Raw genomic sequence first — 27,780 nt, forward strand, 5'->3', positions numbered from 1 at the left:
CAGATTTTTCCAACCAACTAGTAGTGCCCAAATCACCATACTGATCCCATGTCCTACTATAAATACTTTTAACCAGCCTTAATTTTCCCATACAAGCCTAACAGAACAACTTATTTGTTCATTTTCTACTCATATATTTCTGGTGATCACAAGTATTGATTGTATCTTGAATATCAGTGATGGCCTCTCGCAAAAGCTTTATCTTAGCTTTCTTCATTGCTCTGGCATTTTCAAGCATGACCGTCAGCGTGGCTGCCCGTCATCTCCTCCAGTTACCAACACTGCCACCATTGCCTTCCATACCAAACCTGCCACAGCCCACATTGCCCACCTTACCTACAACTCAGCCATCACTACCAAAGCCAACACTACCTCCACTTCCTAGCATCCCTACAATCCCTACCATTCCTACAGTCCCAAAGGTCACTTTCCCTCCTCTTCCAAGCATGCCCTCAATCCCCACAATTCCAACTATCCCCTCTATTCCATTCCTTTCCCCTCCCCCTGCAACTACTAGCCCTTGATTTTCTCAATCTATCCTTCTCTTCTAATAGTTTACCCTTTTGCAGTTCCTTTCTTGTGATGCAAGACGTGCAGAAGTATTACATGTTTCTTTTTGAAGGAATTCTGTCTGTCTTCTATGACTTGGGAAGTAATGGAGGCTTATAGTTGTATGCAGTTATAGTTGCCCTCGCATATGTGAGCTTAGTCGTGTTTTTCTTTTCTTCCTTTTGTGTGCTTTATTATTTTCTACTTTCTAGGAATTGGAGTTCCATAGACTTATGTGTGTATTTTAATTCATTATTACTTAATAAAAGGTTGTTTGCATACATTCCATGTTCATTTATGTACTTACCTCAAGCAAATTCTGAAGAAAATGCCATTCACATCAGGAATTTTTCGCGATTGAGCCTGTTATGGAAGCTTTATGTATGCATGCACGTTCGTGCATACGTATATGTTCTCACTTATGGTAAAACAAAAATTTCCAGTTTATAAACAGAGCTACATCTTCAAGATTTCAATTCCATCACCTTCATCTCCATCATTTCTAACAACAGAACCTTTATTTCTTCAGAGAAAAAGTCCTACAGAAATGAGTTCTGCAGAAAACATTCCTGACCCTCCTTTATACCTGTTTGCAATCCTTAAGCAGGATAAACTTTTCTATCTAAACACAAATCTTTTAGCATTTTTGGCAACAGAGTTCAGTGCATAATTGCGAAATACGCCGAAACACCATCAATAGACAAAGCATCAGAAAAGTAATCTATGAAACAGCGTTGCACAAGCACGGTTATGAAACAGATTTTGCTTTTACCTCCATCAGAACAAAGTAACCCGAGTTTCACTGGTTTAACCAGATAAGGATATCTACAAAACCTTTGTAATAACCAAATTTTATTCTGGCAGCATCCTCTGCTAATTAAGTAAGATAAAACCACATTAAGGCCTCAACCAGCATCATTGAGCATAATGAGCTGTAGAAAAGATTTCCTACTCTTAACATTTCTGATAGATATGGAAAAGAAATCAGCAGCAGAATTCTTTATCTTACAATTCAGCCACATCTAAACCTTTCCTTGATAAGCTTCCATTGATGCACTACTTCACTGATTCCTGAAACAGTGATTCGAAAAGTCATTATGCTAAAGAAGGGCTATCATAGTTAATACAAACCAGGTTGGAGAATCAGAAAGGAGTTAGTATAAGGAGAAATCATTAAGGACTTGATTGGTTTTCTTACAATCAAATGATGATCTGGTTTACATGGAACAAACTGATCACTCTCCAACATAACAGATAGAAAACACATTAACTAATCCCCAAAACAGAATGTAATAGCCCCGAACAGAAGCTTACTACATAAATGTAGAAGAGTTGAGTAGAAGAATGAAAATATTAGTTGTGTAGTTTTATTGTTGTATCGAACTTTTGTCGCATATCTGAATCTATCAAACAATTTCGTTACTCATAGGCTGATGGTGTGAAAAACATTACCATTGCTTGTATTTTCTTATTTATGTTGACAAAAATATTTTGTCCGAGCCACAGCAGGGCACGGGACTAGTTACTAGCTGAACTTGCTAGCACAAAAGTTATTGACAAAGGTATCATGAGATAATCCTGCATTTATCTCGACGCCACAGATTCCTACAGTACAACTTCTTTAAGAGATTGCTTAGTGGCCATAAGATGCTAATTCTGAGGATTTAAGAATTTAACATCAGGGAAAAAAAAATTCATCAGCAATGAATACAGGTTGCTATCCCTTCTGGGCATTTTCCTCAGTGGTGCAAACTGAGTAGGTCATTCTACTTCTAAGATAAGATTTAAATAAAAAAATCCGTTCTGTCAATCAACCGAATGTTGGATTTTTCGTGTTAGAGGAGAGTAGCCATGGTCTCAAAGAGCCCTTGCCCACAATGCAGTACAAGGGTTTCAGGTTGTTCAAAATTACCTGTCCTGACGGCATTAAATGTTGCACACTATTGTAGGTAACCCAATATTTATAGCATATTAATGAGTTGGCATAAGTAGTTGTTGTATCTCAGATTCAGCCATGAACATCAAGAAGTAGTAAGAAACTTGCGTACAGAATTTAGTTTTGATCTCAATCTTAGATAACAAAGTAACTCACAAAAGCAGCAGATCATTTCCAAAGCATTTCTGGAGCAGGACTTTTCAAGAAAGCAAATTAATTAGCGAAAGTGTTTTGAAAATGGAGCTTGTAAACATGAAAAATCAAGAATGTTTTGGAAAATGATCGTTAGAGATGAATTATGAAAAGAAATAAACGATGTTTGATGTTTGAGTTATAGCTGCAGTCGCCCAAGAACAGATGCAAAACACTGTAATGATCTGCAGCCAAAAGCAGTTGTGCCTCTTCTTTTATGGACTCGATACACAATCATATATCCAAACAGATTCTAAGAAAATTGTTTAGCACAAATTCTTTCTCAACTTGCAAGTTTGAAGGTTTTTTTTTTTTTTTCTGCCATAAACAGGCCTTAATTCTTGTCCACAACAACAACAATTCGACACTATTGATTACAATAATTGTGGACCTGCACCAGCTCATGAAATCTAACCACATCTGAAAGAAAATTACTCAATGAATCCAGTTAGTCAAGTCCCCTGCTCATTAAGAACCCAAGTTAACACCAATTTTGGGCTTGATTTCACTTCCTTTTCTATGTTTAGTTCATGTATATAGTAAGCTTACCCCCGCCCCTCCCCTATATATACAAAAGCAAATTGTCAAAATCAAATAGTTCTCTGCTTCGTCATGGCTTCTGTTCATTACCTATTGATCATAGCTTTCTTCATATCGATTCCACTTTCATGCACTAATGTTGCCTTAGCAACTCGGCATCTTCTTCACAGTGCTAAGAATGTTCCTCCGTTGCCTAGGCCTAAATTGCCTCCTTTGCCACCCAACTTGACTTCCACACCAACAACACCAGTACCAACGCTGCCATCCCCAGCTGAGACATTCGGACCGCCCACGTTATCATTGGTTCCTCCTAGCATCTCTGTGTTAACACCACCAAATCCACCAAAAACACCTCCAGTTACAGTAGAACCCCCAACATTGCCATCACCAACCTCCATGTCACCACCAAAGGATGAAACGCCACCATCGACTAGCTCCAAGTCACCTCCTCTGCCTAACCCTATATCGCATAAATTGCCCACCTTGCCCAAATTCCCACCGGTCAAGTCCTGGCCTATGCCAAACCCAAAATCATTGCCTACCATACCCAAATTCCCACATCTCAAGTGGCCTTCCTTGCCACCTTTCCATTGGATACCAAAAGTCCCAAGTGCAAGTCCTTCAAACCAAATCCATAACTAGACCTTGAGGGTCTGTACCTATCACCATGTTTCTGGTCAGCGCTGGAGGCAGCAGCCACCTGCTGTGATTGTTCTATCTAGACTAGCCACGGTCCACATGTACCAATAGAGCCTACCAGTGTATATGGACCATCGATGGACCAAATCAGTCGTGACCATGATATTACTCCATGTTTGTTGTCGACGATTTTAGCATTGTGCTACGTAGTGTTCAGAAATGTAAGGCAAGTCAGTGCTCTTGGTGCTCCTTGTTTGTAGTTGTCGGTCAGACCATGCAATAAAGTGGTTAACATGTTTTTTAAAATAAAAAAATTAATTATCATATGAAAAATCAATAATTATGGTTAATAAAATAAATTTAAAATTATCCGTTCATTAAAAAGGGTTGCTAATATTAACTAAAGATTAGGTTGAGAAATTAAAAAATAAATGTAAATTAAAATATTTAATTTTGTATCATAAGAGCCCTTCAAAAACTTTAATTTGATTGTACAACAATATTTTTTTCCAAAAAGTAATAATTTAAATTTTATTGAAATATAATAATTCACTTAGAGTAGTGTTTGATATTGTGGTAGCGGTTACTTTTTAAAGTATATTTTAATTAAAAATACATCAAAATAATATTTTTTTAATTTATTTTTAATAACGGTATATTAAAATAATATAAAAACATATAAATTTTTTAAAAAATATTAACAACATGATTTTACTGAAAAAACAAATATTAACCCAGAGATTAACTTAGTGGTTAGAAAAGTTTGCTTGCTTTCCTTGATTTTGAGGTTTAAATCTTAAAAACATTATCTTAAAATCATCTGAAATTTAGTTTCAATTAATATGCATAGTAGTCAGAAAAATACTCATAATTATTAAATAAAAATCTAATTAATTTTTTAAATAATATAAACCATTAGTAAGGTACTGTTTATTTTTACATTTAAAAAATATTTTTGATAAAATTAAAAAAAATTTATTTTTTATTTTAAATTAATATTTTTTTTAATATTTTTAAATGATTTTAATGTGCAGAATCAGTTTAATTCAAATCTAAAGCTCAATTACTTTAATATGGGCTTAGATTCAACTCCACGAATGCAAAGTCCAGGCCCATATCCAATCTCAAAACCCGACCCGACTCGACTCCTGCCCAACACTACATTGGTCATTCGTTCTCTGCTTTCTCTCAAGCGCTAAGGCACGAGGAAAGCTAGCTATCCCGGTCGGAGATTATCGTTATCACCTTTAGGATATGAGTCAATCCTTTTAAATTACTAGGTAACATCTTAATCCATTCACTCCTATTTCTTTTCTCTTTTTTTTTCATCACCGTTCCTTCTAAATTCAAACTTTTCTTTCTTTCCTCTTTGAAATTTATGTTTTCTTCGTTTATTTCTTTTCCAAGCAAGAATTAAAGTACGGTTTGTTTAGTGCTTATTATTTCAACGAATTTATGTTTCCTTTTTAGTATTTTTGGCTTTATTTTTTTAATTTCTTTTCTCTTCGATTTGTGGTTTTTCTCTTCGATTTTTTTTTATTTTTGATTTATTCAGTATTTTATAGGTCTCTGCTAGGGTTTGATTTTTGGTTACTTACACAAGCTTCTTTTTCAATTGGAAATTGAAAATTTAGGAGAATTTTTTTTTTAATTTATTTCATGGAGAGTTCGAGTGCGGTTTACTGCTCACTGTTTCAACGAACTTAAATTTCTAAATTTGTAGTATTTTTGGATTAAATTTCTTATTTTCTCTTCTTTTTTGTGTTTTTTTTTCATAAGTTAATCTGTGGTTTCCATTTTCGAATTTCGATGATGTAGTTTTTTTTAGCTCCCTTTTTAAAACTTCTTCTCATTTGTTTTCTGTTTTCCACGTGGATTTTTATGAAATGAAGTAAATAAAAAACTGAATTTTAAATAGTTATTCATTTTTTTTTCCCTTAGTTTAATAGCTGAAAGCTGGAGTTTTTCCATTTTGATGATTATAGGCAAAACTGTCTTTAAATCATGGGTGGAGGTGGCTATGACTCCGGAAGTGCTTCTGACGATGGTAAGTTGGTTATTTGACGCAATAGTATGACGAGATTTGATTGTTTTACGCTCATTGTTATAATAATCATTGGTTGAATTCTGTATATAAATGCGGCTTTTGAAGGCTTTCTGGAGTTGTGTGTCTTCTTTGTCATGGACGGTGAAGTGCATTGTTATTTTGTACTCGGACACGGTGTTGTGATAGATATAGGTAGAATTATGATGGCCCTGGTGTATTGACTGCTTGTGTAATTAAAGTCTGTAGTCTTTGGTTTTAATGGCTGTAGTTTAAGTTGATTTTGTTCCCGTAGTTAGACAACCTTGTGAAACACAAAACTGTGAAAATCAAATTGGTAAAAAAAGAAGAAGAAAGAAAAGAAAGAATTGGGATGTGTTTCTTAAATGTATTCAAAATTAGTTGCTTTTCTTTTTCTTCCGTATGTTTTTTTTTTATAACTCCCATGTGGTCATCCTATCCTAATGCTTGGATGACTGTTGGACAGATGATGACGAGGAATATGAGGAAGTTGGTGGTAACCGATTTTTGGGTTTTATGTTTGGGAATGTTGATAATTCTGGTGATCTTGATGCTGATTACCTTGATGAGGTGAGCTTATGTCTCTTTTATATTTGATCTTTTATTTCTTGTATTACTTGCCATAAAAGGTTTCATAAACGTGCACATGTATTGCAAGTGACAGTTGGCATCCCTTTAAAACTGAGATTGAGCGAAAGCAGTACTATTTATTTGAGACAGGAAAAAAAACAAAAACCATAAGAGGCTTAGGCTGGTGAAATGAAGAAATAACAGTGTCTTAAGAATTCAAAGATGTAAAATAAACTAAGCTTCATTGGCAATGGTCATTTGTTGTGGCTAGGTACTTGGGAGGTGAGATTGAGTGAAAAAGTTTTCAAATCTCAATATGAAAACCTCTGATAGCCCCAGATTGTTAAGTGGATGAAATTTGATCTTTTCCTAAATTCTTTTTTTTCCCTTTTTTTTTTAATCTGGTAAATGTGTGTTGTTCAGCCGTGAGCAGTATAGAAAAAGTCAGTTTATGACATCTTAGAAATTTCAAGTCATGTTCAGGCATGCAGTAGCTTTGTTTTGCAGCAACTTCTATGTTCTCATCCCATAATGCAACTGAGTTGTGGGCTTGCTGCGTTTAACATACATTCTTCTTTTGCTTTTAACAAGGAACATCCTTGTTTGTTATTATGGTAGTTTTTCAGTTCGATATTCTCACTTGTGGTGCGAAACTATATAATTTCAGGATGCAAAGGAGCATCTTGCCGCATTAGCTGACAAGTTGGGTTCGTCACTAACAGAAATTGATGTATGGAAAATTTGTATCATGTGTTATGTGTTTTAGCTTTCCGTTCTCAATTATGCTTGGGCAGATTTCTTCCCTTTTTTTCTTTTGGCTTGACACTATAATCTCATGCTATTCTATTTTCAGTTGTCAGTGAAGTCACACCAAACATCCACTGACGCTGCAGAACAAGGTGATGTTGTCTGCCAGGAAAAACTATGTCATGCAGTTTTTGATGTTGTGTTAGTATCTTTGGTTCTTTAACTAAACAATCTCTCTCTCTCTCTCTCTCTCTGTTGTTTTTTTATTTGTCTTGACTTACATTTAACTGGTAACACTTTAAGAAGCTCTGTTTGGATTCTTCTACTAATCTGGCATACTGGTTAATGAAACATAAATTGTCCTGCCTAAGATGCTTTGCAAGTTATGAACTCTTGTTTTATTTCTATTATTGTATGTCAAGTATGCTGGGAAGCTTTCCAATTTGATCATATGGCTCTCTCTTATGATGACACTTCTGTTTAAAAGATAAAACTTACTTTTAAGGAACATAATCAGTAATCTCAAGTTTTCAGGCATGCATAGTCACCAGAGCAATACCTGGATTAACGTGAAGAAACAATTGGTTGAATCCCATGAAACCATTTCATAGAAGTAAATCGACTTTGATTCTTGAGAAATAATTTTTAAAGGTATCTTTAGCTTTTTGAATAATAATAATGAGACTTAGAAAATAATAAAGATTAGGTTGTCATGAATATGCTGAAAGATATTTGTTAAGTGGATGAAAGTATGTCGGAATGCACATGCAACCTCTCAGGAAAGACATCAAGGATCTGAATAATGAAGACCCTTAATCCTGTAGAACTCTCAGGAAACACCTTAAAACCACCCAAAGCATGATACCATAGGAATGCAAAGAAACTATCTGATCGGGCAACATTTGTTCTTGGTGGTAAAGCCCATAATGTTATTTCTTTTTTCCTTTTATTGTTGATTTTTTTTTTTTGTGGGAGGTGTGGAAAATACATCTTTTTCTGTTGTATATAACTATTATCAGTATGAATATATTGGGGAATTGGGGAAACATAGTTCTTCATAAATAATGTTATCCCAATTTCCAAATACATTCAGAATGATAATAGTCACATGCTATTGCGGAAACTAATGCATGTCCAGCTCTTTAAATAAGTTAAATAGAATTTCTTGAACCAACATTTAAATTAAAGAAGAAAAGGAGCATTAACTGAATCTAAGATTATGCTTGATGTTTTTTCAAACACTGGAAATTATCAGTGGTTGGAGTTGAGACTAAATTTCTAGAATGGGAAGAATTTTTCAAGTAACTCAGATCTCTGCTCTTATTCTCAGTGATAATTGAAAAAAAATGGGGAGTATCAATAGTTTGTGATTAGGAGAATCTAACAGTTTGGTTTTTTCTGTACATCTAGTAGAAGTCAGTGTGAAGCTAATCAGGTTTGTAAGTCATGTTATGTTAATATTTGGTCTGGCCTAGCCAAATGAAAGGTTCTAGTTAAATATGCTTGGTTTTACTAAAAATACTCACTAATGAATTTATTTCTGAAAATGGTCATGTTTTCATTTTCAGGGTTGGATAGGTTGTCTTTTTGGGTGTCTCAGAGTATTTTTTTTGTCAAGTTCAAGCCATGTCAGAAATTTCCAACCATTCCTCTGGCAGCATGTTCTATGCTGCAAGAACAAATTATACACCTTTTGGAATGGACTTGTGATTAAGAGCTCAAACAAACAGTCAAAAGTTTGTTTTAATGATTTTGCTGCCCACTGTTTGAAGACACCTTAGGTTGTAAGCTACTATAGTCTGATTTGTTCAACCTAATGTTTGCAAGCATTGGACTTGTTAGATAAGCTGCTTCATTTCTTGTCGTCTTACTAGAATTTGACTTCAAATACTTCTATGTATTAGAGATTAATATAAAACCATACTTGGAGCTTCACCCAACAACTTAAGCTTTTGAGTTGAATTAGTTCTTTTGATATGGTATCAAAACCTTGATGACTAAACGGTTATGAATTTGAATTTCACCACTCTCATTCAGACTAATTAAATTAACAACATTAAGCACGAGGTAATGATGGATCTGTGCAAGTTTCATACTCAAAAGGCTTTCAATTGAGGAGGTGTATTAAAGAGTAATATAAAACCATTCTTGGAACTTCACTTAACAATTGAAGTTGTTAAGCTTTTGGATTAAATTGGTTCTTTGATATTGTGTATGTCTAGTTGGGGTTAATTTGACTCCTTTTCTTGCTATTGGGACTCTTCTTATGAATACTTCTTGGATTTGAGATTTATGCCTTGATGCATATTTTGATGGTGTCCAATGGTATTCTTTCTTGCATATGTACGTACACATGCATCCATAAAATGTTGTGCATTTATGTGTGTGTCAAAATATGTAGATTCCACACCATCATACTCATGCATAATGCTGTTTGTGTTTAGGTAACTTGTAGTTTCTCTTGTGGCTTACCCCATTCAACCTTCTGATTATAAGTTTACTTTGTATTTATGCTGCTAGATTATGATGCAAAGGCTGAAGATGCAGTTGATTACGAAGACTTTGATGAACAATACGAGGGGCCTGAGATTCAAGGTGTTAGTGAGGAGGACTACTTGTTGTCAAAAAAGAATTATATTTTGTCTGAATCCACATTGCAGCCTCCTACATCCGACAATGAAGATTATGATGAGGATGTGGAAGAGGAACTTGAAAAGGAACCTGTGGTTTCGGATAAAATTCTTGAATTTCAAACTGCCTCTCTAACAGGTTTGCTTTTGGGTGATTCACATTGGTTCATTTTAATATATATATATATATATATATATAGAAACGTTTGATCTGGAATATATGTAATCATTTTCCATGTAAGATATTGAATGCCGTTGCTCTCATCTTTTAAGGTTTTATTACTCATAGCCTATTCTGTGGTTTTAGTGGTTCAGATACATTCTTTCCTTAACCCCTCTCAAGCTTTTATACTGAAATCTGGTACCATTCTCTTTAATTTTAAAAGATTGGAATTCTGAATTTTGACTTTTTGGTGTTTCTCATTTTCGCTGCTGGTCAGATCAGAACTTGGTTTCTCTGAAAAATGCTGGCATTTATATTCTCATTTGTGTTTGTTTTCATTCATTTGATCCATTTTTCCTTCGGTTACATTATTTTTAGGTTATGGTGATTCTCTAAAGTTTGTGGGGCTTGTTCTGGTGTTAAATAAATGTTGGATATCTTTTTGCATTTTTCTCATCAATAATTGTAGCCAAGGGATATTATTCTGATCGATCAGGAGGTTCTATCTGGGATTTTAGGAGAGTGTGCTGTATTTTTGTAGCATGCACATTATGCTTCCTCTGTCAACACTTGGTTTAAGAGGTGTGCTGGTGATGCCACTTCTTGGCCTTTGTTTTTCTTTTTTCTTATTTTTTTTCCTGTTTTATATGATTATATCTCTGTTTCAAAGAAGTAGCTGTCTTTTTCTCATGTTGTACATGCATTTATATCCATGACATCCAAAAATCTTATATTTTTTGTTCTTTGTTTGGGGTTTGCAAAAACATAGGATGCCATCAGTTCTGTTATGGCAATTTCTTGGCATTAGAATTGACTTTTACCTGACCGGACCCACCTTTTGGATAATATCAATTGTGAGGAATGGAATTTGTTTATGTCAAATACAGCTTGGATTATCTAAGACACCAAGTCACCAATGTGTGACTGTCAGATAAACCGAAATATGTTTTCGGAGCAAATCTTTGGGTATATGATGTGCATTAACTCAGACATGCTGGGCTTGCTGGTCTGGTTCAGTCAACTCCATCTCTGGGCATTAATTTGCCATACTAGCTGTCTTGGATCAGAACTTTAGGTAGTGCATTTTTGCCTCAACCTTGCAAATCCTCATTTCAAGTGCTCAGATTCAGCAGCTCTAATTCATTAAACATATATTTTTTTTTATCCCAATTTCCTTTTTATCTTTATTCGTTCTATAGCCCGCAAATGTTTCTTGGTGGATCACACCCATTTTGTTGGAACCTGGAAGAGTTTTTGGTATGACGTACAAATTTAGTATCAGCTGTTTGGGTGGATTTTATGTGTGAGATTTCAGCAATGTCTGGATTCATTTTGCCCTACATTCAGTTTTGTGCTCTCAGACAGCTGAATGTGTGTGTGCACGAAGTAATTCAAATTGTAGCATCCACCTAGGAGTTTTTGCAGTACAATTGAACCTGATGATTTCTACCAAGCTTTTCTCCAAATTTGAACTTTCTGAGTAGCTCTATCGTCTCTGAGATTTTGCTTAACTGACACAAGAAAAAGACTAAAGAATCAAGGAATTTCTTGGAGATAAGTGATAACTCATCTGACTAAGCGACCTCACATATATCCTTTTTTTTTTCTCTTAATAAAATTGTCACAAATATTTTATTTCAATTTGAGGTTATTATCCTTGGCTATGGAATAGTCATTTGTTTTTTACCATGAATATCCCCACTCGCGCACACACAAGCTTTTCAATTTTCTAAATTGTGCCAGCAAGATTATTTAGTTTAGAATCTCCTTTTCAGGTCAGCAAGATGTTGGAGTAGTTTCAGGAGTAGGAGTAGAGAAGTCTTCTCAGGATGATGTAGAACTTGGTTCCATGGATTCTGAAAGTTCTGATGCTAAATCGGAAGATATTCATGAGGTCATTTTACCATATTCTTCAATTTTCTATAGGTGTTACATATTATTGCATTTGCATTCTAAATGCTGTTGCATGATGTTCTCATCAGCAAATGTTTAGTCTCATTTAAGAAACCACTGTCTATGGACATGTTTAAAAGATGAGTGCAAGCCTTTGGATTGTAAAAACATTTGTGCATGTTTGATTATGATGTCAATATAGATGAATGCTAGCAAGTTACTAAAACTTCTCTCTGGTATTCACTGTGTGCCAATTCTCTGGAAAGGAACAAAGCTCAAAATAAAAAATAAAAATGCTCCAATTCTGTTGAGTGTCAGCTAGGGAAACATTCTAAAAGCCCCCAAAGCATTGCATCACAAGGATGCAAAATTTTGATTAAAACAGTTCCCGCGGTTTGTTTAGATCCGGACAACCTCTTAGTTTGCTTACCCCTTGTTTGCACTATCCCATATATTCTGGTGTTATTAGAATATACCTTGGGAGACTATGTTGTTCCACAACTATCTTCTCGATGGGAAGTGATCCTTGAAAAGTTTTACTGGTTCTTTCCATCCAGAAAAACCAGATAGTTGCCAACAAAAGACACGTTTTGTTGAAGTATTGGATGTTCCTCTTTCCTAAACCCAGAAAGGCAGCTGTCAAGAATTCTGCCATCCTCGTCAAAGAACTCAACATCACCCATGGCACAACTCTAATAGCAAATAATCACATCCCACACTTTTTGAGGAATGGAGGAAAGAAGATGGTACAGAGAGGGAAAACATGTTTATGCTTTAAACCTGGGAGTTAGTTTGCTGCTTGCACTTCTGAAATGTTAACCTGATAAATCTTGATTGTCTGTTAATCAAAGACATACAATGTTTTCTGTGTGACATGGTCAATAAAATATGGCAAGGTGTAAGTGTGCAACATCTTTGACCCAAGATTCTGAATAATTCTATTGCATCTTTTTGCAATAGTTATCTTGTTGCTCTGTGTCTTATTGAGGTCTTTATGCTGAAGCAGGAGGAAGCTGATCATGTCAAGGGGCCTCTAGATGGTAAAGGTCCCAGTCCACTTCCTATTTTGTTTATAGAAGATGGGATGGAGATCTTAAAGTTTTCTGAAATATTTTCTATCCATGAACCTTTGAAGAAAGGACAAAAAAGAGATCACAGATATTCCATTTTCAAAGGTATTCTCTCTTGCTTTTGGTATTTTCTTTCAGGCGTGATGTTTTCATCTCATAATCATTTAACTTGTTCTGGCAATGTCACAGTGAATATAACCTGTGCACCACCTGTGCAATTTGCATTGTACACTCTTCTTTTCATTTCTTTTTAGTTTCTTGTTTCTTGGTTTTGCTCTTCAATAATGAGGAAGCATTGTCTATTAATTTGGAGCCTGTCATCTTATGGTTTGCTTTTTTCTTGATTTCTGTTTTAACATTCTTGTTTAACTCATTTTCAGAGAAGTATACATCTATGGATGCTTCTGATATCGTTGAAGAGGATGAAGAGGTGTTTTTAAAGGACTCTGGTCAACTGTTTCCATCACATTTGCTTGTAAATCAACATGACATCTCAATCTTGAGCGAAGATGCTGCAGAATTAGCAAGATTTGGAACTGTTCATGGAGCTATTAAAACGTCTGTTCAAATTGAGGAACAAAGAAAGAACTCTTATCTTAGTGCTGAACCAATGAACGAGGAAGTGGAATGGAAGTCTCCAGTGCATTCAAAATTCTACCCCCTTGATCAGCAAGACTGGGAAGAGAGAATTCTTTGGGACAATTCCCCAGCTATCAGTGACAACTCTGTAGAGAGTTTTGATCTCTCGGGACCTGACACTGGATCTTCATTTATTAGGGAAAGTGAACAAGTGACTAGTCCACAAAATCTTTGTTCGGAGCTCCCAGTGGAGTTAAATGAGAACACCAGTAACTTTCTTCGGAACAGGTCTTCTGTTCTCTTGGAGTCCTTTGGCTCAGAAGACTCTTCAGAACCTGGAAATCTTCCATTCTCAGAAAGCAGATGCCATCCACAACTTCTGAGATTGGAATCTCAGATGGAAGTGGATAGCTCTAGTCATGTTGATGATAGAAGAGAGAATAATAGTGCGGAGCTTCATGAAAGTGATGCTGTAAGGCGTTTCAGCAAGCTCACATTGCAAAATAGAGATTTGATGGAAGGATCTTGGTTAGATAATATAATATGGGAACCAAATGAAACTAACATAAAGCCTAAGCTGATTCTTGATCTTCAAGATAAGCAGATGCTCTTTGAAATTTTGGATCACAGGGATAGTAAGCATCTTCAACTTCACGCAGGGGCAATGATCATAACTCGAACCCTAAAGCAAAGGGTTTCTCATGAGCTACTAGGCCATGGAAATCGATCTGGTTGGCAATTCAACATTGCTAATGACAAGTTCTACATGAACAGGAAAATTTCTCAGCAATTGCAATCAAATTCTAATAAACGAACTGCATATGGCATTAAAATACATCACTCTGCGCCTGCTATAAAGCTTCAGACAATGAAATTGAAGTTGAGCAAGTAAGTTTTAGTGGCCTACCATGTAGTAGGTTTTTTTTTAAGCTATCTCATTTCTGTGGTCTTATTGATAGTTATTCTTCAATTATTGAGAAGATTAGATGGTGCTGGGTTTCCCCTTTGAAAAGCTATGTTTGATCAATTTAGCATATTTAAAGCCTTTTTTCAATTCATAATTTTCAATATTTTAATATAAGATAGCATATCCAAACTCACAGTGAGGGATAGAATCGCTTAAGAGGGAAAACATCTTATGAGTAGAAGTGATGTACTTCTGTGAGTTAAAGGTATTATTTTTTGCAGGGTAAAAGGAAAAGGGGCCAGAATAATATTAATGGATGACCATGGATGATAATGTAGTGATTTTTGATGAAGGCAAGAAATCAATCATGAATTTTTTATTTGAGTTACTCGATATGAGTGCCTTGTTACTTACCAAAAAAGGAAAAGGGTGCTGTGATAGCTCGGCATTTGTGATATTGACTTGGATTTTCTTATTGAGCATATACATATATGAATTTGATATTGATATTTTGATTAGAAGCCATTTGTTTGGTGATTCTTTGCCTGTTTGTTTTCTTTTATTTGAAATATTTATTCTTCTTAAGTTTGCATCTTATGTTACTGGAGCAAGCACCTATAGTAGTGCTAGGCACCTCAGGCAAGAGGAAGCCTAATCACCTTAAGGCTCCATGCTCTGTAGTATAATTGATTCTGGTGTTTTTCTTGTTTTCTTTTCAGCAAGCTGTATTGCTTCTGATATATGTCGTGTTTTCTTGACTTGAATGTAATTCAAGTCTGGGTTCATGTTATATATTTTACCTATCAATTCTATGTCCTGCATTTTCTATATATTCCTTTTGAATATAATCCACTGTTTTGCAGTAAAGATTTAGCTAATTTTCATCGACCAAAAGCTTTATGGTATCCCCATGACCATGAGGTGGCTGTCAAAGAACGAGGGAAGCTACCTACAGTAGGACCAATGAAAATTATATTAAAGAGCTTAGGGGGCAAAGGAAGTAAGGTACATGTGGATGCTGAGGAAACTGTCTCTTCTGTCAAAGCAAAAGCTTCAAAAAAGCTAGGTTGTATTCACTTTTCTGGTTGTGATATGCCCAATTTATGTTTTAATTTCTTGTATTGTGAATCCACTTTTACAATGTGTTATTTCTAAATTATTTAAGAAGACTAAGAACGAACTTGAAATATTCTTTTTATAGATTTCAAGCCATCAGAAACTGTGAAGATATTTTATTTGAGGAAGGAGCTTGAAGACCACATGTCTCTTGCTGCTCAAAATGTTCAGCCAAACTCCTTGCTTCATCTAGTTCGTACAAAAATTCATTTGTGGCCAAGGGCACAAAAGATTCCAGGTGAAAACAAGTCTCTGCGCCCTCCAGGGGCATTTAAGAAGAAATCTGACCTTTCTGTAAAAGATGGTCACATTTTCCTAATGGAGTAAGTGACAGAAAAATCTTTCTTTACCTGTTTACTTCTTTACAAGATTTGTCTAATCCCCCTCGAAGGCATTGAAAAAGTTGTTTTAATGCTCGTAGACAATTTGCTTTTTTACATACATGATACATGCTCAAATTGGTAAGCAGAGACTTGCACGCTCCAGTTAATCCAGTTTTATTCCCTTTGATATTATTCCCTTCATTTTCTTTCGGTAGCCTTGTTGTTATTCATAATTTTGGAATCAACAGAAGCAATTTTAGATCGAAGGTTTTTATTATTAACACATAGATATTCCTGAGATGCTTATCTGAAGTAGCTAGTTTGTTTTCATTAATTTCATTTGAAAATGTGATATAAAATAGATAGCTTCGTATGTGCATCAAACTGTCGGTGCATCATTTTCCTAGTGAAACTGAGGAATTTTGTAATTTGATCATTCATTTGCTACCACCGGTCATATTCATGTGTTGCTGTGTTACATGCTCTCTGTTTTGCTCTACTTTCTGCTTTGTTTCCTCCCTCTTGTTATTGCATGTCCTTTATTTATCTTCACTTTTTTTTTTATATATTTTTTGTAATTCTAAATTCTCTAGTTTTCTTTGTTCCTTTTTCTCATGTTCATATCTTATTTAAAAACGATCATCATTCTTGCAAAATCTGTATACAAGACATTTTTAAAATCCTTCTTCCAAAACAAATTTTCCCCTACTGCCTCAAGTAAATGAGTTCTAAAACATCCTCTGCTCATCCTTTCTCTGATAACATGTTGTGGGCAGCACATAGTAGGGAGGGATGATCTAACTATTTATTCATTACCTTTGAATTTTAGCCATTAGACTGGATATTGATTAAACACATCACTAATATCTGGTATAATTGACCTTTATTTATAAAACCTCCATTTTAGTTGATGAAATTTATGGGCCTCAAAAATTTAGGTAGTAGTTGTGATTCTCTCTATGTTGTATGCTTGTTCATCATAATGTGTCTTGCAATTCTTTGACAAACCTCCTATGGTATCAAATTAATATATAATTGCAAAGTTCTAATCTTATTATCAATACAGACTTCATCAATTTTTTATCTTTTTTTGTTGAAATCTATATCCCAGTTGTTTTTTACTAGGGCTAGTTGTGGTTTTCTATCAACATGGCAGTCAATCTTAAAAAAGAAACCTGGATAGTTGTTTCAATGTGTTCCATTTAAATTTTTTTAATCATGCTTTTGGTAATTCAACCTTTTTTGAGAAAGGAATCTTCCAGCATACTTTTTTTTTATATATATATTTTGTTCATTTAGAAAACCAGTTCTACTGTACCTATGTAACCATTTTTAGCTGATCTTTCACATATTTAGTTTTTGGGCATGTAGAAATACTTCATTTGTACCTTATTAAAATCTTAATTTCCAAAATGTAATTGCTGAGGCATCAAATAATTCATTTAAACTTCCTAAGTTTTTTTAAAAAAAGGTGCATCCTACACACGTTTTGTTTCTTAATTTTTGAATTTCCTCTTGCCCTCATGCATATGAAGATGGTATTTTGACAGGGGTACATCTGCTTTCTTACTGCAGGTATTGTGAGGAAAGACCTTTGTTGTTAAGCAATGTTGGTATGGGTGCTAATCTCCGTACTTACTATCAGAAGTCAAGCCCAGGTGATCAAACTGGCATCTCATTGCGCAATGAAAAAAGAAGCTTGGGTAATGTTGTGATACTGGAGCAGACTGATAAATCCCCTTTCCTTGGAGACATAAAAGCTGGCTGCAGTCAGTCATCTCTTGAAACAAACATGTATAAAGCACCCATATTTCCCCACAAGGTGCCACCTACTGACTATTTGTTGGTTCGTTCTGCAAAAGGAAAGCTTTGTTTAAGACGCATTGACAGGGTTGCTGTCATTGGACAACAGGTTTGATTCAGCTTTCTTTTATGCTATTCGAGGTTGCCTTGAATTAGACTCTGTTTGGAATCTCTAGTTTTATTTTCTTCTTGTAGTTTTATTGTGATTGGCAATTCATGCTGCATTTTTGGAACACCTAAGAGTTATTTCTATCTTCCTCCATGTAATGACCTACCTAATATTGCTCCACACCCTAGGCTCTTATCACTAGATCAGGATGTGAATTTATTTTTTTTCTAAAGTGCTCGCTCCGAAGTGACAGCCATTATAGGGAAAGTTGTTTGAAGTTGGGAGAGGAAAGGATAGGAGTTGGGACATTTAACTGATAGTGCTTTTATTCATATTACACAATGTGATGTTCAGGCTTAGACTGGAAGTTCTTCTACAATACTCCTCCCCGCCTCCTGGGTGCCTTTTTTCCCATCCCACCATTGGAAATTTAAATGCTGTGGTGTTTAAGATAGAAATGCAAAAATTAATTATTATTTGGTTCAAGGGTGTACAAATAAATTTGGATTATTTGATCCGTCTTTGCAGGAGCCCCTGATGGAGGTTTTAGCTCCTGCTTCGAAGAATCTTCAGGCATATATCATAAATAGGTTATTGCTGTATCTTTATCGTGAGCTCCGAGCTGCTGAAAAGCGTGGCACACCTCCTTGGATACGTGCAGATGAGCTATCTGCTCTTTTTCCAAGCATTCCAGAGACCATCTTACGAAAGAAGCTCAAGGAGTGTGCTGTTTTACGGGTATAATTCTTGCTTTATAATTAACTTTAGATTTGGAGTTATTAATAAATAATAATTGTTCGGATGATTGTTGGTTTTGCACTTTGATCAATGAATCTTTCAGTTTGCCCAATGTATTGCTTTACATGGAATGTTCAACATGCAGAAGGATGCAAATGGACACTTGTTTTGGGCCAAGAAGCGTGATTTCATCATTCCATCTGAAGAGGAATTGAAAAAGATGGTCTTACCAGAGAATGTGAGTTTCAGATTTCATATCTCATTCTCTTTCTAATTATTATTTTTTTCATCTTCTATGATTCTCCTATGGCAATAAATTTGGATAGCCATGGTTTTAGTTTGATTTGAGGTCATTGTTGATTGCATTTTTGCAATTCTGTAAGCTTGTAAAATTGCAAAGATGCTGTAAGCTCTTTTTTGGAAATTGCTAGTCATTTTATTTGCAATTTGATTGTCTGACTAGCAAGTGTTATTGGATGAAAGCATTCTAAATGCGAATGAGATCACATGAGTACATTTAACTTGCATTGTTAGAGTTAAGGAACTGTCAGGTTTATAATTAGCACAAGGTAATGATACACTTTGTATTGAAAAATTAGTTCATAATATCACTTGAGAATACATTGTTAATCTAAAATGATTGGTATCTGCTACCTTGTGGATCCATAAACTCTCAGCTTCAGATAAAGGTGAACCAAATGAATTTGGTGGTTTAATAGAGTTTGCTGTGGAAATAATAATGATCATATAGATTTTCTTGAATCTGGTGCTGCGGTGGTTCCTTAGTACGCTGAAAATTCTTGTAATTAGTTGCTCCATGCACTTCTCCCTGTTCTTTTAAATAAATTGAGTTATCCCCTTATTTTGGGTGTTAGGTCTGTGCTTATGAAAGCATGCAAGCTGGTCTGTATCGTCTTAAACATTTGGGGATTACGAAGCTAACGCTTCCTGCTAGTGTTTCGACTGCAATGAGTCAGCTCCCTGACGAAGCGATAGCTCTGGCTGCTGCATCGCATATTGAGAGGGAACTGCAGATAACTCCATGGAGCCTGAGCAGTAATTTTGTTGCTTGTACAAACCAGGTAAGATATTCTTTTTCTGATTTATGAGACTTTCTAGCTATCTCTGATTCTAATGAACTTCAAGTCAGCATTGCCTTTGAAAGTGTTGTGGATGCAGCTACTACCATTTACTGTGTGAATATCTGCCCTCTGTAAGAGCTTATATAATGAAATAGCATTTCCATTGTGAGATTGTTATTCTTTTTGTTTCCTTCACTGTTCTCAAGAAATTGATTCTTTTGGATTTAGATTCTCAGTTCTCAGGGATTGACCTGAACATTCATTGAGAAATTGGCTTCATTGTTTCCTAAATAAAATTTTATATGATCATGTTTGGTTCAGTCAGAGATTGGGAATCTCATTCTGTTCCTTGCTTAATTTTGTTTGGTTTGCTAGTAACAAGGACTGCAATAGTGCAAGAACTGGGTTGTATTTTAAGTGAAATAGTTTACTCAATATCTAGTAGAATTAGGACCCTACTACAAGTACATTTAATTTCATATAAATTGAATGTGAATCCCAATCGGAATTGGAACTAGAATCATGGCCACATTCTATTCCCAGCACCTGCAGGAACTGAATATAACTTGTATTAGTGTATGGATCTGTCTATCACTCCTGGAGTATGATTGCAAAGTTGAATGCTTGAAGGGTGGGACACTTGTGTAGGAAAAGAGCTCTAAAGTTGTAATCTAGTAGTACCAACTTCTCGGTTGCTGACATGAATGCAACAAAAGTGTGTTAGAAGGAAAAGAATTATTGTTATTTTTGGACATAAAATCTCATAGAAATGCAGATGATGGGATAATTTTTGCAGATTCTTCATTTTGTATGTCATTTGTCTTTTCTGTAAAAGGTTTGCAACTCGTTGACATATTTTTGTAAGATATTTTTCGATCCTTGTCAAAAGAAAACAAATAAATAAAAGAAAAAAAAAGAAAGTTGGGTACCGATATGTCATCGCAATATGCCTGCCAACTGCCCTGTATTGTTTTTTTCTTCTCTTTTTTCTTGGAGTGATTGTCATTTTGCTTTCTATTTTACTTTGTCCATTATCAGTGGTTTATCCTATCTACTCCAGTGTTTGTTCTCCTTTAACTTATGTATCTATCAAACAGAATGGCAGACACTCCTGAATTTTCACCTTTTGTGTTGTGTTATAATGACTATCTAGCAATTTCTGCTGGGATAATGTTGTAATTGATTTTCTCACTTTCTAAAATGATATAGAAGTAATATGGTTAGTGGTTCTCTAGTCCATACAGCTCTAGTTATTGTATCTTGCTGTACTTAAGTAGTTTCCTTTGCCTCTCTTTGCTGGTTATTTTCTATTCCATATTCTTGATATTTTCCAGGTTTATGCAATATTTTACAATTATCCCTTTTTATCTCTTTGAATGTCAAATCTCAATTTTAATTTTTTTGTATTCAGGATAGGGCAAACATTGAGCGTCTTGAAATTACTGGTGTTGGTGATCCTTCTGGCCGGGGCTTAGGATTTAGCTATGTTCGTGCTGCTCCAAAGGCACCAATGTCAAATGCAATGATGAAGAAAAAGGCAGGTGCTGGTCGAGGAGGTTCCACTGTTACGGGGACAGATGCAGACTTACGTAGATTGAGCATGGAGGCTGCAAGAGAGGTGTGTTAGTGTTTTTCTTCAAAGGAATTTTCTATTATTGACTCAATAATCGTTATTGGATTGTATCTTGGAGATAAATAGCTTGAAATTACCGTCTAGGTAACTGCATAGAACTTGTTGGTTTTCTGAAACATGTATTATTACATCATTTTGAACTGAAAGAAAGGGAAGCATTGGGGTAGATTTAATCAGATATCTAGCATACATAATCATTATAACATGACATGGAGATTGGGGTAATAAAGATGGTTCTTTCCCTCCTTACACTGAAACCCCATACCTGGGATATCATGTTTCATATTATACCACAAGCATTCTTTTATTTAATTTGGTGATACTACATATTGAATTATCTACTGACATTCAAAGATTAAACAGAATTCGCACATGGTAACAGAGAACCACACTAAATACATTACAAAAAGGAAGGACTGTTACATTTTTAATAAATGCAAGGGCTGAGGCACAAAATTGCTGTGCCTCAATGGGTGCCACCGAAAAATCTAGCGATAGTCCTCTTTTTTATGTCTTAACTAGGGTCATCTCTAATTTTATTGACTCCCAATAAACAACATGACTGGTAAATAACAGCCTTAAATTAATCTAACGTATCCTTAGAGAGTAAAATTGATTGTGATGAACAAGAAAGATGTATATGATTGATTCAGTTATTCTCCGGTTTCCAGGTGCTTCTGAAGTTCAATGTACCTGACGAGCAGATTGCAAAACAGACAAGGTGGCATCGTATTGCCATGATACGCAAGCTATCAAGTGAACAAGCTTCATGTGGGGTCAAGGTTGATCCAACAACTATCAGCAAGTATGCACGTGGCCAACGAATGTCCTTTCTTCAGCTGCAACAACAGACAAGAGAAAAGTGCCAAGAAATTTGGGATCGCCAAGTTCAATCTCTTTCAGCATTGGATGGTGATGAAATTGAAAGTGATTCTGAAGCAAATAGTGATCTGGATTCCTTTGCCGGAGACCTAGAAAACTTGCTTGATGCAGAGGAATTTGAAGGGGACGAAAGTAATTATGAGTCTAAGCATGACAAAGGAGATTGTGTAAAGGGGATAAAAATGAGAAGACGCCCATCACAAGCTCAGGCAGAAGAAGAATTTGAAGATGAAGCTGCTGAGGCTGCTGAACTATGCAGATTGCTTATGGATGGTATGGTTTATTTGCTTGCTTCATATGGGCATATCTGATAAACTATTGCTTGCATACTTCCATGGACTTCTAGATAGGTGGAACTTAAATCTTCGCATAAAAACTCCTGCTACTGGAATATGGCAGTTAAGTGCTGCCACATACTGGGGAGCATGAACCACTTATAAATCTTGGTGTATTAAAATCACTTTTACTACCTTAACATACTGAAACATTAGTAATATGGCACTTTTTTTTTTCATCGTGTTTGTGTTTCTTTAATCTTGTAGTTTGGTTGACTTTCATGATAGGTTCTTTTCTACTTCGTTTACATGTGATTTCCTGTCCCAATGTTGATTAGTTTTTGCTAATGTGGCATAACCCTTGAACTTAAGGAACTAACTTAGGTGGCACACTTATGGTAGATGGATCATAGATTGCGTGTTGTTTATTTATAATTTAGCTATTTTAGTGACTTGCTGTGCTGCAGATGATGAGGCTGGGCAGAAAAAGAAAAAGAAAATAAAAACTGGTGGTCTTAATGCAGTATTGGCACCTAAAAAACCAAGTTTTGTTGACAATGTTCACCGGGGTAAGAAAATGAACAAAACCCAACCCAGTGGATCATATACGCCTAAAGAGAACAGCATCAGAGACTCAAAGGAGGTAATAATACATTCCACCTTAACCATGTTGTTCATTGTTTTGAAACCTGCATTTTCCTTGGCCAGTTCACTTCCAGTTTGTTGTCATATCTACTAGTAGATAATTTCTTCCTGCTTGTGAATGTGTATACTGGTGACTGTGCTGGCAGGTAGAAACACTGTTTATGAAAGGGAAAGCATCTGAGAAGGTGAATACAGTGAAAAAGAACGTCGGCATCTCTAACACGCCTCCATTGAAAGCAAAAGTAATAATGGCAGATGGACTTAATCACGTGAGCCTCTTCATCTTTTCTTCATTTCATATGGAGCTTTATCATTGTTTTTGGAAATTCTCCTTTAGGAACATTTAACTAAAGATACAGATTCTGATGGATATAATGCATGGGTATATTCGCTTTTGTTTTCAAGGTTTAATATGTCTTTCAATTTTATTTTTATGTGTAATTGCACAAAAGAAGTTCCTTTCACACTGAGTATACCTTATACATGTATCATAAACTTATACTAAATCTGTCGGGTCTTACTGTACACCTGGATATGTGATTGTGGGAGCATGGAAAAAATAAAAGATATGAAAGAGAAGCATAGGATAATCGTTTTTTGTGTTTTGACTAATTAGTATTTTGGCAATGTTCTATTATTGTTATTGATTGAATCGGGGTGGATCCAAAATTCATTGGTAAACGAAAATTCAACCTATTTTTACACTAAGGAAAAAAAAAAAAAAAAAAAAAAACAACAACAACAACAAGAAAAGGCAAGGCAAGGGGATCTCCATCTCTAGGAAGATTGTTTCCAGGATAATCTAATAAACAAATAAGTGCAGTATTTCATTCTTCTCTGAACTTTAAAGCATCAAGTAAGTCTGCTTTCTTTTCAAGGTAATCTTCTGACCTTACAATGTAGTTATCCATCTTCTTAAGTTTCAGTCCTTTGCTATGGTCAAACGTAGATTCTTTATAAATCAATTACCATTCAAGAGTGCATTGCCCTGCTCGGAAGTTACTCAAGCGAAGAATGAAAATAGGACACAATCAGCAACTAGAGGCTTCTTTTTAATTCAAGGAGACAACCAGTAAATGGTGCTATTGTGATGCATTTTGTAACTCCCTAAACCCAAATGCATTTTCTTCGTCTTCCCTGACTATAGCGTAGAAAGAATATAAAGAGAACAAGTGTTCCAAACAGTTTACCTAAAATTTGCCTGGCTCATTTATATCTCCTTCCAATGAATATTATTTTTACATTGTCTTGATGCTTTGTTCGTCAACTTCCACTCTTAGAAGTTACTTTTAAATTTAAAAAAGAAATCAAGTTCTCCACATACCCTAAAAAGGTTGCACAGAATTCATTTCTTGGCTTAAGTGTATCATATTGGCTTGTCCTCTGGTTTCCATCGGTGATAGCATACAAGAACTCTCATACCAAGTGTTGTGCAGTGATATAGATGCAACCTAAGGTTATTTGAGATTTTATATTTCCATTCTGGACAGCCATCATGCTTTGTAATCATGTTTTGCACTGTTAGTTGTTCAAGCAATGGCTGGTATTTCAATAGCCTGCCATGCTATATTTTATAGCTGCATTTACTTCAGATTTTTAACATGTGAAACATTACCACCCATTTTAACTTTGGAAATCTAGCTTTTCCACTTTTTGCCCTGAACATTCTTAATTTGTTTTTAACCCAGATTTTCAAGGAAAAGAAATCAGCAAGAGAGAAATTCGTATGTGGAGCATGTGGACAGGTGTGCAACTTACCAAGCTGTGTTTTTTTTTTTTTTTAAGCTTCAGAAGAATTTATCAGTTGTAGTTGGTTTACCTTTTATTTTTCAGCTAGGACACATGAAGACCAATAAAAACTGCCCTAAGTATGGAAAGGAGCCTGAAACACCGGTAGAAACTACAGATTTGGAAAAGGCTTCCCGAAAATCCACTTCTCAGGATCTCTTGAATGTGTCCCAGCATAAGTTGCAGAAGAAAAGGATGGTCTCCAAAAGTGCAACCAAAGTTGAAGTTTCCGAGGGTGAGAAATCTAGTTTAGCAAAATCTCTTCCAGTGAAGTTCAAGTGTGGTTCCACGGAGAAATTCTCTGATAAACCTGCTGATGGAGCTGCAGATCATTCCGATCAACCTACAACTTCCGATGTCCGACCAGTCAGTTCTGATATTGATACTGGGAGTAGGTCTACTGCTAAGGTTAATAAAATCAAAATTTTTAACAAGGCGAAACCTGAAAACATACAGGTTGAATCACATAAGCCCTCTATTGTGATACGACCTCCAATGGATATAGAGAGAAGCCAAATTGAATCACATAAGCCCTCTATTGTTATACGACCGCCAACATACAGAGACAGAAATCATGTTGATCCTCATAAACCCTCCATTGTGATACGTCCACCAGCTGAGAAAGATAGAGAAAAGACTCAAAAGAAAATTGTTATCAAACAGTCCAAAGAGATTATTGATCCGGACAGGGTCAGTCAGGATGGAAGAACTGGTCGTGAGCATCGGAAGACTAAAAAAATTGCTGAACTATCCAGTTTTGAGAAGCATGGTAAAACCATGCATTTTTCCAGAGAGTCAGCTAAGAGAAAAGCCGAGGACAGAAGCTGGTGGGAAGAGGAGGAGAAGAGGAGAACTGCTGAGAGACTGAGAGAAGAGAGAGCAAGGAGGATTTATGCAGAAGAAATGAGGTCACTTGAAGAACAGGAAAAATTAGCTGACATTAAAAGATACACTGAAACCATCAGATGGGATTGGGATGAAGAAGAACGCCAAAAAGCTAAGAAGAAGAAGAAGAAGATGAAGATGAAAAAGCCCGAAATCAGTGATGATTACTTGGATGACTACAGGGGAGCTAGAAATGGCAGAAGGATGCCAGAAAGAGATCGGGGTGCAAAAAGGCGACCTGTTGTTGATGTGGGGACATATGGTGCTGATTATACCCCAGCAACAAAGCGTCGTAGAGTTGGAGAGGTACTAATTAGCTCCAACCTTATTACTTCCATATGGTTTGTGCTATGCATATATGTTGTCTGTTATACAGTCATCCATAGTTCCTTTTATGCAATGGGTTGGAAGACCTTTATTGGTCAAATTGTCTTTTGTGAAATTGTGCTAGCTTGGCTTTTATTTCCACCCTCACTTTTTTTTTTAAGAGAAGGGAAGGAAAGAAGAAATATCTTTGGTGCAAAGCCCCATAATTTAAAAGTCATAGTTCAGAGCTCTTCATTGCTTTTATTTCTGAAAAGCTTGTCAGCAACCATTTATTATTCTCCTGTTCACTCCTGACTGGTTTTGAGGAGTCTCTTTCAGTGTAATGACTTGGGGGTTGCTCAATTTAGTGGTAACTGAGAATGACATGAATTTACCTACTCCTCGGCCCTTTCTTTTCACTTTCTTATGAAATGTATTTGATAGTATCGTCTCTCTGGTCATTATTTAGCTTTGCCTCTTAACTTATCCCGAGCAATATTTTTTATTAACTTGGGAATTATTAACAGCTAAAATAGAATCTTCTTGCCTAAATGGACGTGGAAATCCAGCTTTAGTATCATATCCCTTAAGAAACAGCAAATTGCAGCATCGGTGCATTTGTACCATTAATTAGATATTAAAGAGAGACTATCAATGTATCTGCAAATTTTAGTTTCACTGCTTTTGTATGAAACCTGAACTAAGTTTATCAATTTTTCTCAACTTCCATACAGGTTGGCTTGGCAAACATCTTGGAAGGTATTGTGGATGCCCTTAAAGATAGGGTAGAAGTGTCCTATCTTTTCTTGAAACCTGTCCCCAAGAAGGAGGCTCCTGATTACTTGGACATCATAAAACGCCCCATGGATCTTTCAACTATTAGGGACAAGGCGAGGAAGATGGAATACAAGGATCGAAATGAGTTCAGACACGATATGTGGCAGATTGCCTACAATGCCCATGTATACAACGACGGGCGGAACCCTGGTATTCCTCCTCTTGCAGACCAGCTTTTGGAACTTTGTGATTACCTGTTGATGGAGAAACAGGAGAGCTTATCTGAAGCTGAAGCTGGTATTTGAATCAGGGTTCATAATCTCATTATTTATATATTCATAGCTGAAGCTGAAGCTGATGGAGAAACAAATGCCCCATTGTTTTCTTAATCTCATTATTTATCCCAAATCCCCAGGCGGCAAAAAGCAATTTTTAAATTTTTTTTTCTTTCCTGGGGTTTGGAGGAGGGTTAGTAACAAAGTAAGTTGAGCTTTGGGCAGAAGCCTGCATGGCAATTGTGCCCTTGTAAAATAACGAGTCATATATCTTGTAAATTATATGTATATTTTGAAATGCAGGAATCAAAGACGTTGTGAAACAGAATCTCTCCTTCCTTTGTCGCAGAAAGAGACGTTTGCAGTCAAGTTCTACTGCGTTGAATTGATGGTTGAATATATATATATATATATGGACACACACACATATATATTATAGTGGCTAAATAGTTCTCAGATCATGTTGACCGATATGCACCATAGTTACAAAACTTGGCTTGGCCTAGCAGGTCGCTAAGGTGGTTTCAAATCATGAAAACCTAGGATTGCAATCGGTACAGTTAAACTTAGGAGGCTTGTTGGGTCAATCTAAAATTTAGACAGCTCGTCGAGGTAACCTCTTGACTTGTTATGTTAATCCAAGTAAAACCTGATTTTTTTATT

At 35.7% G+C, this 27,780-nt stretch overlaps 2 protein-coding genes across 7 annotated transcripts; both read left to right on the plus strand.

Annotated features, from left to right (window-relative positions):
- Positions 1-179: 179 nt before the first annotated feature.
- On the plus strand, positions 180-524 carry LOC18107050 (protein PELPK1). Its single transcript, XM_006372972.2, has one exon. The coding sequence runs from the start codon at positions 180-182 to the stop codon at positions 522-524; it is 345 nt and encodes a 114-aa protein (XP_006373034.2).
- A 4,450-nt stretch (positions 525-4,974) lies between these two features.
- LOC7472543 (transcription initiation factor TFIID subunit 1) lies at positions 4,975-27,445 on the plus strand. 6 transcript variants are annotated; one of them, XM_024589346.2, is made up of 22 exons: positions 4,975-5,136; positions 5,842-5,903; positions 6,388-6,491; positions 7,159-7,221; positions 7,345-7,390; positions 9,759-10,007; positions 11,807-11,925; positions 12,931-13,099; positions 13,375-14,461; positions 15,344-15,546; positions 15,682-15,919; positions 17,495-17,831; positions 18,360-18,569; positions 18,673-18,807; positions 19,445-19,651; positions 21,063-21,269; positions 21,956-22,439; positions 22,909-23,084; positions 23,233-23,355; positions 24,775-24,831; positions 24,920-26,065; positions 26,800-27,445. In XM_024589346.2, exons 2-22 carry the CDS (start codon positions 5,861-5,863, stop codon positions 27,145-27,147), a joined length of 5,751 nt encoding a protein of 1,916 aa, XP_024445114.1. In that variant the 5' UTR covers positions 4,975-5,136; positions 5,842-5,860; the 3' UTR covers positions 27,148-27,445. The 6 variants fall into 6 exon arrangements, with proteins under 6 accessions (XP_024445114.1, XP_002323740.3, XP_052304240.1 ...); XM_002323704.4 differs by having other exon boundaries at positions 18,715-18,807; XM_052448280.1 differs by lacking the exon at positions 4,975-5,136 and adding an exon at positions 5,195-5,274.
- Positions 27,446-27,780: the final 335 nt, after the last annotated feature.

The sequence above is a fragment of the Populus trichocarpa genome, chromosome 17 (genome assembly GCF_000002775.5).
Source record: "Populus trichocarpa isolate Nisqually-1 chromosome 17, P.trichocarpa_v4.1, whole genome shotgun sequence".
Taxonomy (NCBI): domain Eukaryota; kingdom Viridiplantae; phylum Streptophyta; class Magnoliopsida; order Malpighiales; family Salicaceae; genus Populus; species Populus trichocarpa.